Consider the following 11,518-nt stretch of genomic DNA (forward strand, 5'->3'; position numbering starts at 1 on the left):
TCAGAAAATTCTACTTCTTCATGTGTTGTCTGAAAGACTTCATATTTATTGCAAACATTATAAATAATTGGACAGTATTTGGAAATAGACCCAAAAGAAAGCAATGACAATTCACTTCTGTATTGTAGCCCAAAAAATCTACATGCATCTATCCATGTGGTCACTAGAGCCAGAATGCGCTTCCTGTTTGTATCTTTCAATTTGGAGTTTGTACTGGGGCATGGCTGGCTGGGGAATTCTGGGAGTTGAAGTCTACACATCTTCAAGTGGCTGAGGTTGAGAAATACTGTACTGGGGAAATGAGATGCGGTGGAGTTAATCCTCTTTGGGGGAAGTATGCTAAGTTGTTCATTGTCCTTTGCCCTCCAGGGCTGGAATTCATTAAGAGGACCCTGGCTGTCCAGCCCTACAGTCCTCTGGTTGTCTTGCTTCCCTTGGCTGGCAGTTACAGCCGCATCCTGAATGCAGCCTGTCGTCTGATGGTGCAGATGGGGGTGGTCATGATAGCTGCAGCAGGCAACTACAAAGATGATGCTTGTCTATACTCCCCAGCAGCAGAACCAGAGGTAAGAAGAGAATGAAGTTCTTCCTTTCAGCCCCAAACCCATGGAAAAATGGTCCAGAATGGTTTGTGATCCCTCCAGCAAGACTCCAATTCAGCTCATCAGGATCTGCCAGTTACCTCACTAACACTGCTGTAAATGCAGGGTTTTTCATTTGTCACATTCAGTGATGGATCACATGCACCACCTCATTTAGCATATGGAAAGATGAGGACGATTGTAAAGCCTCACCCATACCATTCTTTCTGGCTGTCACTTCTTACAGTGGAAACCCTTCCCAGCTGTCTGTATGTTTGGATGGTGTGGTTCAGGTCTTCTGTATGCTTGTAGAGTACCAGATGTGGGCAGGACATTGGCTTATGCAGAGTCTCCCACATGGCCCTTTCTCTAGCTGTCTAAATGGCCAGATGGTGTGTTTCTGTTGTGGGTCTGATGGTGATACATGTAATTGTGTTATGCAACCACAATAGTGAATAGAGCTAGCCTATTTGTCCCATAGTCCCTTTGCACTCTCTTTTGATGTGGCATGATAGGGTTTTACTGAATGTTCCTCCAGTGTGTCATCAACAAATATAGGCTACCATGTACTGCAAATATTTGCATTTGTGTGAAGCTGTCCAAGCTTAACTAGAGTGCCAGAATTTCAGGGCAGTGAAGGAACTGTCTCATGCTTGAATTTTCAATATAATTAAAAGCATCCAATCTCTAGTGGAAGAAAGCAAGATCAGGCCTAGGTAGTACCCAGAAGGGAATTTGCCTGAGAATACTGGTTCTTTAGGGAAAGGGTTTTAATTTCATGATGTCAACATATTTTCCTACAGAAGATTCCAGGTTCAAAACTTGGCAACAGAATTTCAGTCAGGAACTTTTTCCAACCATATGTGGAAATTTTGGAGAGCTGCTGCTGATACTAGTGAGCTGGATGGACCAGATAGACAAACTCAGTCTAAGCCAATTTATTTGGTTCCCTTTTTATATTAAAGCCCTCTCAGGGAATCACCTAATGAGGATTGCTTACAGACAAATTATCTAGGAGATATTTTAGAAAAACTAGATTTTGAGAGGAAAGAGAAAAGCATGAAATAATAGTTGCCCAGTATTTTTGGAATTTCCGTGTGACATTTTCCTGTGTAGCCACACACCTCTGATCAGTTCAGTCAAGGAAATCAATTATCTGGGAAGATGGGGGGGGGGGGGTTTCTTGGTGGAGAAGCAGGGATTGAAGAGCCAATTGCAGAGGAATTTAGCTTTGAATTTATTACATTAGATAGAGTTAGGCTAAATGACCGGCAAGTCTCACTCCAACAATGGAGGAAGAACAACACCGCGGAACTATGCTGGAGCTGGAGGAAGAGGACAAGGAAACAATCTTTGTGATTCCTCCTTCCCTCAACAGTCCTGGGGTTCTTGAAAAAAATGCTCTAAAAGGCTTAGAGAAGCTACTGGAGCAGCCTGAAGAATGACAAAAGGAAGAAGAACTAGTGAAGAACATCTTACCATCCCATTCCTCAAAAGTAGATGCCTTTGCTGGATCCAGACACAGAATGGGAGAAACCTATTTCTTCATAGATCCAACCCTTTGATTTTGAAATTCTGTTTCTACTATTTGGTCAGGGCTGACAAGATGCTGCCTTATCATAGGTTATTACAGTTGGAGCAACCAATGCCCAAGACCAGCCTGCATCTATGGGGGCTTTGGGAACCAACTTTGGACGTTGCGTAGATGTGTTTGCTCCTGGAGATGATATCATTGGTGCCTCAAGTGACTGCAGCACCTGCTTCATGTCGCAGAGTGGGACATCCCAAGCAGCTGCCCATGTTGCAGGTAATATTTTATGACAGAGATATGAAGAGTCCAGCAAGTTGCTTAATCCAAACTTAGCCCAAATCTATAGAATAATGTTCTAGAGCAACACTTCAAAAATTTTTTTTCCTGTATAATTAAATTTGATTCCTGCTGGTATATATAACTTACTACTTACTAGGATCTATTTCAAACCCGACTAGCAAGGGAGATGTGGCTGTATAAACTTAGATATAAACAAGCACATCTCATGTGTTAGCCAGCATGCCACTTATGGAGATCTTTGGTTGTTGGTGCTTTAACCAATTTTAGTTATTTTATTAAGGAGCTGGGTTGGATTTTAAAAAATGTGTATTGTAATATAATACATCTATTTTTAACTATTTCTGTTTGCTACATATATATTTAAAACATGTATTTGTTCATTGTCCCAATTGGTCAGTTGCAATTTAGTGCACTTTTACACTTGGTCCCAGATAAAATTACTCAGCTGCACCTGAGCCTCTTCCAGAATAAGACAAAGGGAAATACAAGCAAAGGTCTGCAACATCCTTAATCAATCCACTGGCCCTATAAAATATAGAGGCAATGAAAATATACAGGTTGTACCAGTTTATTGCTGTCCTCCCACATTCTTGGGTATTGCAAAGGTGGGCAAATCAATAGCCCTGGTGTTTTTCCCTTCAGTTTTGACTCCAGCAGAGTACCATTAAAAGAAAAAGACTTCTGAGACTTACCACCACAAACTTTCCCTTTTGCATGCTCATTGTTTTTTTCCTTCTTCTCTCTCTGTGTACATGCATAAAACTTGAGTCTGTTCTAGCAGCTTTGTACAAGTACAGCCTTATGCCTTAAAGTGCTTGGAAAGGATGGTGTGTGTGTGTGATATTTTGATAGTGGCATGGCTTACAGGTGATCTGGCCCCAGGCTGGCTGAGCTCAGTTACGATTTAACTTCTCTCAACCTTATTCCTTTCTAAATGGCTACATGCAGCCTGAGGAGGGCTTGCTGTGCTTCTAAAATATAGATTCCCCCCTCCCTCAGAAATAAAAGTTGTAGCTTGAGGGGAAAAATGGTATTTGGGTATGTAACACAAGCTGTTGAGAATAGACTGTGGAATCAACTGGAGGAGAAATGTTCCAGATGGCCGAATAATTTGTAGCTACAACTATGAGGAGAAACAAACACGTCTTAAGCAGCCAAACAGAGTACAGAAAAGAAACCTGGACATTTCCAGTGGGTTCATTGGGAACAGGAGCTTCTCTACTCCTTTCACAGAGTCACTGGTAGCTCTGGCCCTTGAAATGAAGAAGGCAGCTCTTGAGAGTTAAGATGTGTGCTCACAGCAAATTCTTGAGCCAAAATGGTAACTGAAAGGAGGGGGAAACTCTGCTTGAAGTATGAAGCCTATCAGGGCTTAAAGACACCTTTTGTTAGTTCTTATGAAATGAGCAAATGATCACACAATTGTTTGCATCACCTTGGTTAGCTCCAGGGGCTACAAAAACAAAGCAACTAGTATTCCCACCTTTGCAGTACCCAGCAGTGTGGCAGGACATCTAATTAAACTGGTACAACTTGTGCATTTTCATTGCATCTATGATTTATTTATTTATTTATTTATTTCCTATCCTACCTTTATTATTTTTATAAATAACTCAAGGCGGTGAACATACCTAATACTCCTTCCTCCTCCTACTTTTCCCACAACAACAACCCTGTGAGGTGAGTTGGGCTGAGAGAGAGGGACTGTCCCAAAGTCACCCACCCGGCTTTCATGCCTAAGGCGGGACTAGAACTCTGTCTCCTGGCTCCTAGCCTGGTGCCAACCTTTGCCTGCGTTTCCCCATGTCTTATTCTACAAAAGACTTTTTGTTGATGGAAAGGCCTCTATATATCTATATAAATCTCAGACCATATTCACTTTTCTGTGCACATTCAGGCATGGGAAAGAAACCTATTTGACTGAAAGCTCCCAGCGTTTTAAATCAAACTGGCCTGGTAAAACATTTATTTCCATTAATTTGTTATGAGCTTTAATCACAAAGCAGAAATGCAAGGGTGAGATGGGAAGAAACCATGAAAACAGAGGACATGCATGTATATAACCTTTTAAGCCATATGGATTAAGACTGGTGTAACTCTGAAGTACATGGAAATGTTACTGGAGCATTAATTCAAATTAGCATTTGAAGAACATAGTTGGTTCTTGCTTATATTATTCATACATGCACACATAGATATCATCCCTGATTCAGGCAGGAGGGTTTGGGCATAATTTTTTCAAGGAAGCCAGAAAGTCAAACTGAGCAGTAGTTTGGGCATAAGAGTTGTGGGGAAAGCGTGGGGGTAAGTCTGCATCTGTATTCAGTTGCCTCAGATCTTGCCAAGCAATAATCAGTATCATTTGGACTTCCTTTAAAAAAAACCACACGTAGATACAGTATGATTTTTTAGTATGTGTGTATTGCTTTCATAAAACTATAAGAATATGAAATGTAAAAATACATAGCTTATCCAGCTTCATGTGTGTATAGTTTTTTGGGGGGGATAATACAGAATAGGCTTGTTTGTTGTCCTAGGTATTGCAGCCATGATTCTGAATGCCAGTCCTGCTCTGTCCATCTCTGAGCTGAGACAGAGACTGATTCACTTTTCTGTCAAAAACCTTATGAATGAGGCGTGGTTTCCAGAAGACCAGAGGCTGTTAACGCCAAACAGAGTGGCTGGGCTTCCCTCCAAACTTGTAGCAGGTGAGAGTCCTGTTGATGTCTTCATTTGTACAGCCCCGAACCATCTCAGATCCTGGTAGAGCCACATTTGAACATTTTTTGTGTCTTCAAGCCAGTCTTGACTCCTGGCAACTGCCTGGATAAGTCCATGCAGTTTTATTGGCAATATTTTTGGTAGTGGTTTGCCATTGTCTCCTTCCAGGGGCTGAGAGAAAGTGACTGACCCAAAGTCACTCAGCTAGCTCATACCTAAGGCAGGACTAGAACTCATGGTCTCCTGGTTCTAGCTTAGTGCCTTTAACCACTATACCAGACTGGCTATTGAACTTAGCTGCTTCCTATTCAACCTGATTATAATTGAATATGGACTCTAAGCCTGGAGCAATTTTTTTTTTACTCTCTTGGTTGAGCAAAATCCTCAAGAACTTGAAGACTATTCCATGACTTTGAATTGGCCCAATTTATATTTTGCATGTTTTTTTACAGCCAAACATAGCTATGCTTCTTATTTCTAGTGACTGCCCATTCTTATTCTTGTTCTTATTCCAATTCCACTAATCATGTGTCACAGCACATTCTTCATGATTCAAGCTCTGCCCAAGATCTTGGACCTTGTGGAGGTAATTTCTGTATATGAGGTGCCCAACAGTACCATTGGTTGTGGTTGGTCTGTCATAAGTTGTTCTAAAATTAGGCAATCCAAATTTTTTCTAAATATGATATTGCACTTAATGCCCCAATAATTAATACCATTGTTGACTTCTTCCAAATTTTTGTGAACTGTACTTGCAAATCTCAGCATTTTGTAATATTTTCTGATTCCTTGTCTTCAAAATTACTGACTTACGGAATGACTACATCAATAAACCAAACATGATTCTTTACAAAGACAGTAATTGGTGGTGTGTTATGTTCCAAGAGTTGCTCAGTCTGAATTTTAAAATCTCATAACATTTTTGTCTTGTGAGTTTCAGTGATGTTATCTGCAATTTCATGTTTCTAGTAATTCTTAATTGATGGTGAATCTACACTCTTGACAGAAATGCCAGTGTGCTATCTTCCCAACTCAAGCATGCCTTTTTGTAATCAGTCTTTGTGATTTTTCTGCATCCAGTTATTATATGGTCAGTGGATTCATCCTTGGCACAATTGGCATTCACTATCTAAACTGATCTTTTCTACTTTTGCCTTGATGACATTTGTACGTAGTGCTTGTTCTTAGGCAATAAAAAGCATTCCTTCTATTTCCTTTTTTTAATACATCGTTCTTAAGCCACTGCCATATTTTGCTGTTGTCTAATTTTCCTTCAGTAGTTTTCAAGGGAGATACTGGTTTGGTTTTCCAATCTTCTAACCTCATTTCAAGCTGCTGCTTTTTATAGTCATTGAGATACCATTTCTGCAGTTAGCCTTTCTGAGATTCTTTCAATAAAATTTTGTTATTGTGTTGATATAATCATTAAGCCTTTGTTTTTCTTCCTCAATTTTACCTGTAATAAGTGCTAGCCCACCAGTCTTCCTTGGAAGATATGTCAATAACAGTACAAGTGTATAGGGCATTATTAACAGGCATCAATTTTCTGATTTGCTGGTCAAGATTAGAAAGGTTCATCTGAATTTAGTTGAATATTCCTGTGGTAGATCTAGTTACTGATATTGCCCGTGAGTTGGCTGTTTCCACCATTTAGGTAAGACTTTAGGATTTTCTCTAACCACTTGCATTATTTTGAGCTTACAGTATTGTTTTCTTTATTTGTTGTACAAAGTATCTGATATTTCCAAAATTCCCAAATATTTATAAGCTCACTCAGGTGCTAGACATTTGATGCTTGTTTCATTTAAGAGTTGAATACCTTCTTGTAAGTTAATGATTTTACTTTCCTCACTTCAGTGATCGTATATTTATCAAGTCCAAACTGTATTGCAATATATGTATTTGGCTCCACTCTCTCTCTTTAGAAAATTATTGTGGCATCTCTTTCACCAGTCTTTTAACTGTTAAAATTTTTTGTACCTATTTTACTGTTAATTTTAATCTATATTTGTAACTTAAAAACATGATAGCCAAATTTCATTTGCTAGAGTAGAAAGGCAGAGTGGAAATCAAATCAAATCAATTTGCAACTAATCTGCTACCTCCAAATGGCCAGTTTTGCAACCCTAGTGGTTCTCAACCAGTTCTTTGCAATGGTTTTATTCATGCATTGTTCTCAACTGCAATGTGATTTGTTTCGTTTTGGCTTTAAGTAACATGTGAATCCAACCTTTGAAGTTTCTAAATCTTGTTTTATGGCAAGAATGGCCAATATTTTCAACTTTTGCCATCAATCCATCCTTTGGGATCAAGGAGATGTGTCTGTGATATAGTGATGCCATTAGATGTCAGCCCTACCAGGTAGACCAGACTAAGAAACAGACACCATGCAGGTCTAAGCTACTTTTATTAGAACAGCTATAGCAACAGAATCTTCCAAGTCTGAATGTGCTGTCTTTCTTCCCCCTTTAACCTTCATGAGAATGGGGGTGGAGTGGGGTGGGGACTTGTCTGAGGTGTTTTTGCAAATTACTTAAAATTTCATTTATCTGATTGTTACCTTGGCAGTGGATCTTCCATCTGTCCTTCAAGGCCATTCTCTTCATCCACTGTACAAGGTGAAATGAAAACTTTTGGTCCTCTTTGGCATTTGGAGAATGTTGGAGGGCTTAGCATGTTAATTCGTGACTTTATTTTAGGGTTTTCAAGGTTAAAATAATGCAAGCACAAACTAGGCATTTTGCCCCCAAACTTCAGCACCTCTGGTTTATGGCCAATTGTGCCTTGTTAACACAATATATTTCTTGAAGATACGATCTTTCCAAGTGATTGAACTACAGAAATCGTAAAGGCTGGAGATAGTCCTAAACAAATGGGAATCTGCTAGTCCTTAGTAGTGACCATCAGCCACTCTCTTTCAGGGGAAAAGCTGTACTGTCGCTCTGTGTGGTCTTCCTTGTCTGACTCAACCAGCACAGCAACAGCTGTTACCCGGTGCAACAGCAATGAAGACATGTTCAGCTGCTCAAGTTTATCAAAGAATGGCAAGCGGCGAGGGGAGCACATTAAGGTAATGTTCAAGGGCAAGAATGGTGTAGTTTGCTATTTAATTTTAATTAATGTTATATACAGACCTGCATCTCAGCATGATATGAAAATCAGATTTGATGACATTCCCTTTGTGCTGCTCTCGCTGCTCTTTTTTCTGAATACTAGGATTATGGAGGCAGGAAGGAGTGCGTGGCTCACAACAGATTTCGAGGCCAAGGTGTCTATGCTATAGCCAGGTGTTGCATTTGGCCCAAGGCTGACTGCCAGGTGAATAGCCATTCACAGACCGCAGAAGGCATAGCCACGAAAAGTGTTAGCTGCACCAAAGATAGCCATGTTTTGACAGGTATGCGATGACAGCTATGATAGTAACTAAAGCAGCAAAATTTATAGAGGCATCTTTATGTGTAAGTTGTCTTGTAGTAAATGGGATCTATGCTAAAAAAGGTCTTCTATGCATCAGATACTATTGGCATATCAGGACTGTGTGGCTAATAGTATGCTGTTGGCAGCAGACTAGCTTTAGCAGCACAACACAAGCCAAAAGTTACAGTTCCTGCTTCCCACCTCTTGATGCCATCTTCTAGCATTTGCCATCTTAAGTAACCACTTAAAGCTGCTTAACGATACAGTTGATCCTGGTTCCTGTTTGTTCTGGGCTTCCCATTTGCCTTGTGTTACCTGCCTGGCATTTCCCATCTGGTCCATTGTGGAAGTGTTAGAATATTCTTTGTGCATTTTTTGCAAAAAAATCATAAACTAAGTTGGTGGTTCTATTTTCCCTTTCCTAAGGATTTTATATGTGAGAATACAAAGAATGAGGGATGCACTGCATTTTACTTGTTGCACCCTGTTGGAGCTGTCTTCACTGGGACATTTTGGGGTCATGTAGTAACCATACAGTCCCCCAAAGACAGTTTCTCTGATGAAAAGTCAACTATGTGGCATCTGTACCAACACCCATTTTGAAGTGCCTTTTTGGCTTGGCACGGCACTTGTTTACAAAGGATTTAACAAAAAACAAGCAAACCTGTACGTTTCCTCAGAGTGTTCTAGTCTGGTATTGGACATTGTCAGACAACATTGCCCGCAAAAATAGCCTTGTGCAAAGTTTATGCCATGCTATTGTATCATCTTTTCAGGAGCAGTAACTGATTGTTTTGGCCATTCTGGCTGACAAAAAGAGCTACTATGGAACAGCTACTTTGATGATGGGGTTCCAGCAGAATGTGAATCCCATCTCTGTCTGACCAAACATGCTATTTATTGGCAGTATGTGGAGAGAAGAAAACTTAAGGTATAACCCTGCTCATATGAACTAGAAGGAATAGACAAAACATCATACTGTGTAGATACTAAGAGCTTCTTCCACACTGCCATTTATTTTCTGATCTTATAGTTATGTACAAAACCCAGCATCATTAGCTAAGAGTAATACCCATGTATATACTTCAGATTAATATTTTTTAAAAATGTTACTGAACAAAATGCCCTAATATGATCTACACTGGCAGGCTGCAGTGCTCATTCTCTGGCTGAAGGTATCAATGGCGACATCAGAGCTGTACACCAGACAGACAGTAGCCGGGCTCACTGCGTAGGCCAAGGAGAAGCAGTAGTGCATGCTTCCTGCTGCCATGCACCCAGCCTTGAGTGTAAAGTTCAGGGACAACCTCCTCTGGAGTACCCAATAAAGGTATGTGGATATTATTCTCTATGGCATCTCCCAGTCTAGTTACGGTAACGTGATTTCTAAGCAGTATAAGCTCTAAGGGAATGAACTGAAAATAAGGAAGAGAAAAAATGATTCTTTGCAAACCCTTGCATGACCATTAAGTAGGGGAAGGCTGTCACAGTTTGGGTTCACACAATACAGTTAACCTACTTACTGAATTAACTCATTTTCTTGTTTTGCACAAGACATTGCATCATAAATTAACCAAATAGGCTGGGCTTCTATAAAATGCTAGCCTCCAGCAACCAAAACCCAAACCAATCAAGATTAGCATCACGTTAAGGTTAGCATCTTGTGTACATGATACTGGCTAGGAATTTTGAAATCCAACAGATATGGAGAGCACCAGGTTGAGGAACATTAGAATACACCATCACTGTGTTGGTGCAATATAGCATCAGAAGAAGAGGTGACACACATTTTGGTAAATAAATAAAATGAACATGCTAAATTGTGGTTTGTCTAACTATGGTATATTGAACTAATGATAAGTAGCTACGTTTGAACAGTGCATGAAACCATGAACCACCTAAACCACAACAGCTGAATTCATGTCACCCATTTCACCAGAATTTACCAGACCTGGTTATGTGTATTGCAGATTCAGTCATAGATATTCCAACAATGATTCTCTATGCAGATTTGCTATAAAAGGTGGTTCTACAGAGAAAGAACAAGTTCCTCATTCATGTTCAAAACTGTAGGGAGCCATCCTTCTAACAGTCATAGGAGACAGTTCACTTTGTTTCAGTCAGCTGTTACTTCACTTCTGAAAATTTCCCATGAATCTTAAAGTGATTATAAATACATGCATCTCTGCATTTTTTTTCAAGTTAGAGATTTCAGATTCTCTGTGCAGCATTCCTGCAGAGCTTAATTGGCAGAAGAGAGAAAACACTTCTATGCTTCACAAGCTCACAATGTAATTTTCAAAAGAAAGAGGAATCAACAGAGGAAGAAAAGCCAATGACACAAACCAGGGGCAGGGAACTTCCTTTTCATATATTTTAAGACTACTTTTCATGATCCTTGATCTTTGGACATGCTGGCTAGTGTTGCTAGAGTTGAATTCCAGGAGGATTTGGAGAGCCTGCCCCATCCTGGAAGCTTTTGTTTTACTATTAAAGAGCCTCTATTCTCTTCTTCTCAGGTGATGGAGACCTGTGATGATGGCTGGACTCTAACAGGATGTAATGCCCAGTTGCATAGCCCCAACTCTCTTGGGGCATATTCAGTGGACAACACCTGTGTTGTAATCAGCCGTCCAGGAAGCAAAGGAGCAACAGCAGTTGCCATCTGCTGCAGAAAGAGGCTCCTAGAGGATGAGAAGCAAAGTTCCAGTTACAAATGACAATTCCACCTTTTTCCCCTCCAACTGTCCAAGGGACCCTCAAATTATGACAATTGCCATATGTGGTCACACTGGTGGATGCAGTAGACGCTAGAGAAAATATTTGTGTAAGCAGGACTCCAGCACAGCTTGAGATTCCTTGTGATAGCCTTAGCGTAACTGTTCCATATGCTGCAGTTGTGCAAAAAGTTGCCCCTGGCAATATTCCCGTATTTGCTATCAAGAGATGGGTCTTTTTGATGCCTCAG

General features: G+C 40.2%; 1 protein-coding gene across 1 annotated transcript in view; it reads left to right on the forward strand.

The window, feature by feature from the left end:
* Positions 1–11,296, forward strand: part of PCSK9 (proprotein convertase subtilisin/kexin type 9) — a 28,998-nt gene extending 17,702 nt beyond the window's left edge. Inside the window, exons 6-12 of the mRNA XM_063298006.1 lie at positions 370–566; positions 2,205–2,388; positions 4,950–5,120; positions 8,055–8,203; positions 8,350–8,530; positions 9,699–9,880; positions 11,070–11,296. Coding sequence (XP_063154076.1) covers positions 370–566; positions 2,205–2,388; positions 4,950–5,120; positions 8,055–8,203; positions 8,350–8,530; positions 9,699–9,880; positions 11,070–11,270 — 1,265 coding nt within the window. The 3' untranslated portion in view covers positions 11,271–11,296. The remainder of the gene's footprint in view (positions 1–369; positions 567–2,204; positions 2,389–4,949; positions 5,121–8,054; positions 8,204–8,349; positions 8,531–9,698; positions 9,881–11,069) is intronic.
* The last annotated feature ends 222 nt before the right edge of the window (positions 11,297–11,518 follow it).

This window comes from Candoia aspera, chromosome 3, assembly GCF_035149785.1.
Source record: "Candoia aspera isolate rCanAsp1 chromosome 3, rCanAsp1.hap2, whole genome shotgun sequence".
In the NCBI taxonomy this organism is placed as follows: domain Eukaryota; kingdom Metazoa; phylum Chordata; class Lepidosauria; order Squamata; family Boidae; genus Candoia; species Candoia aspera.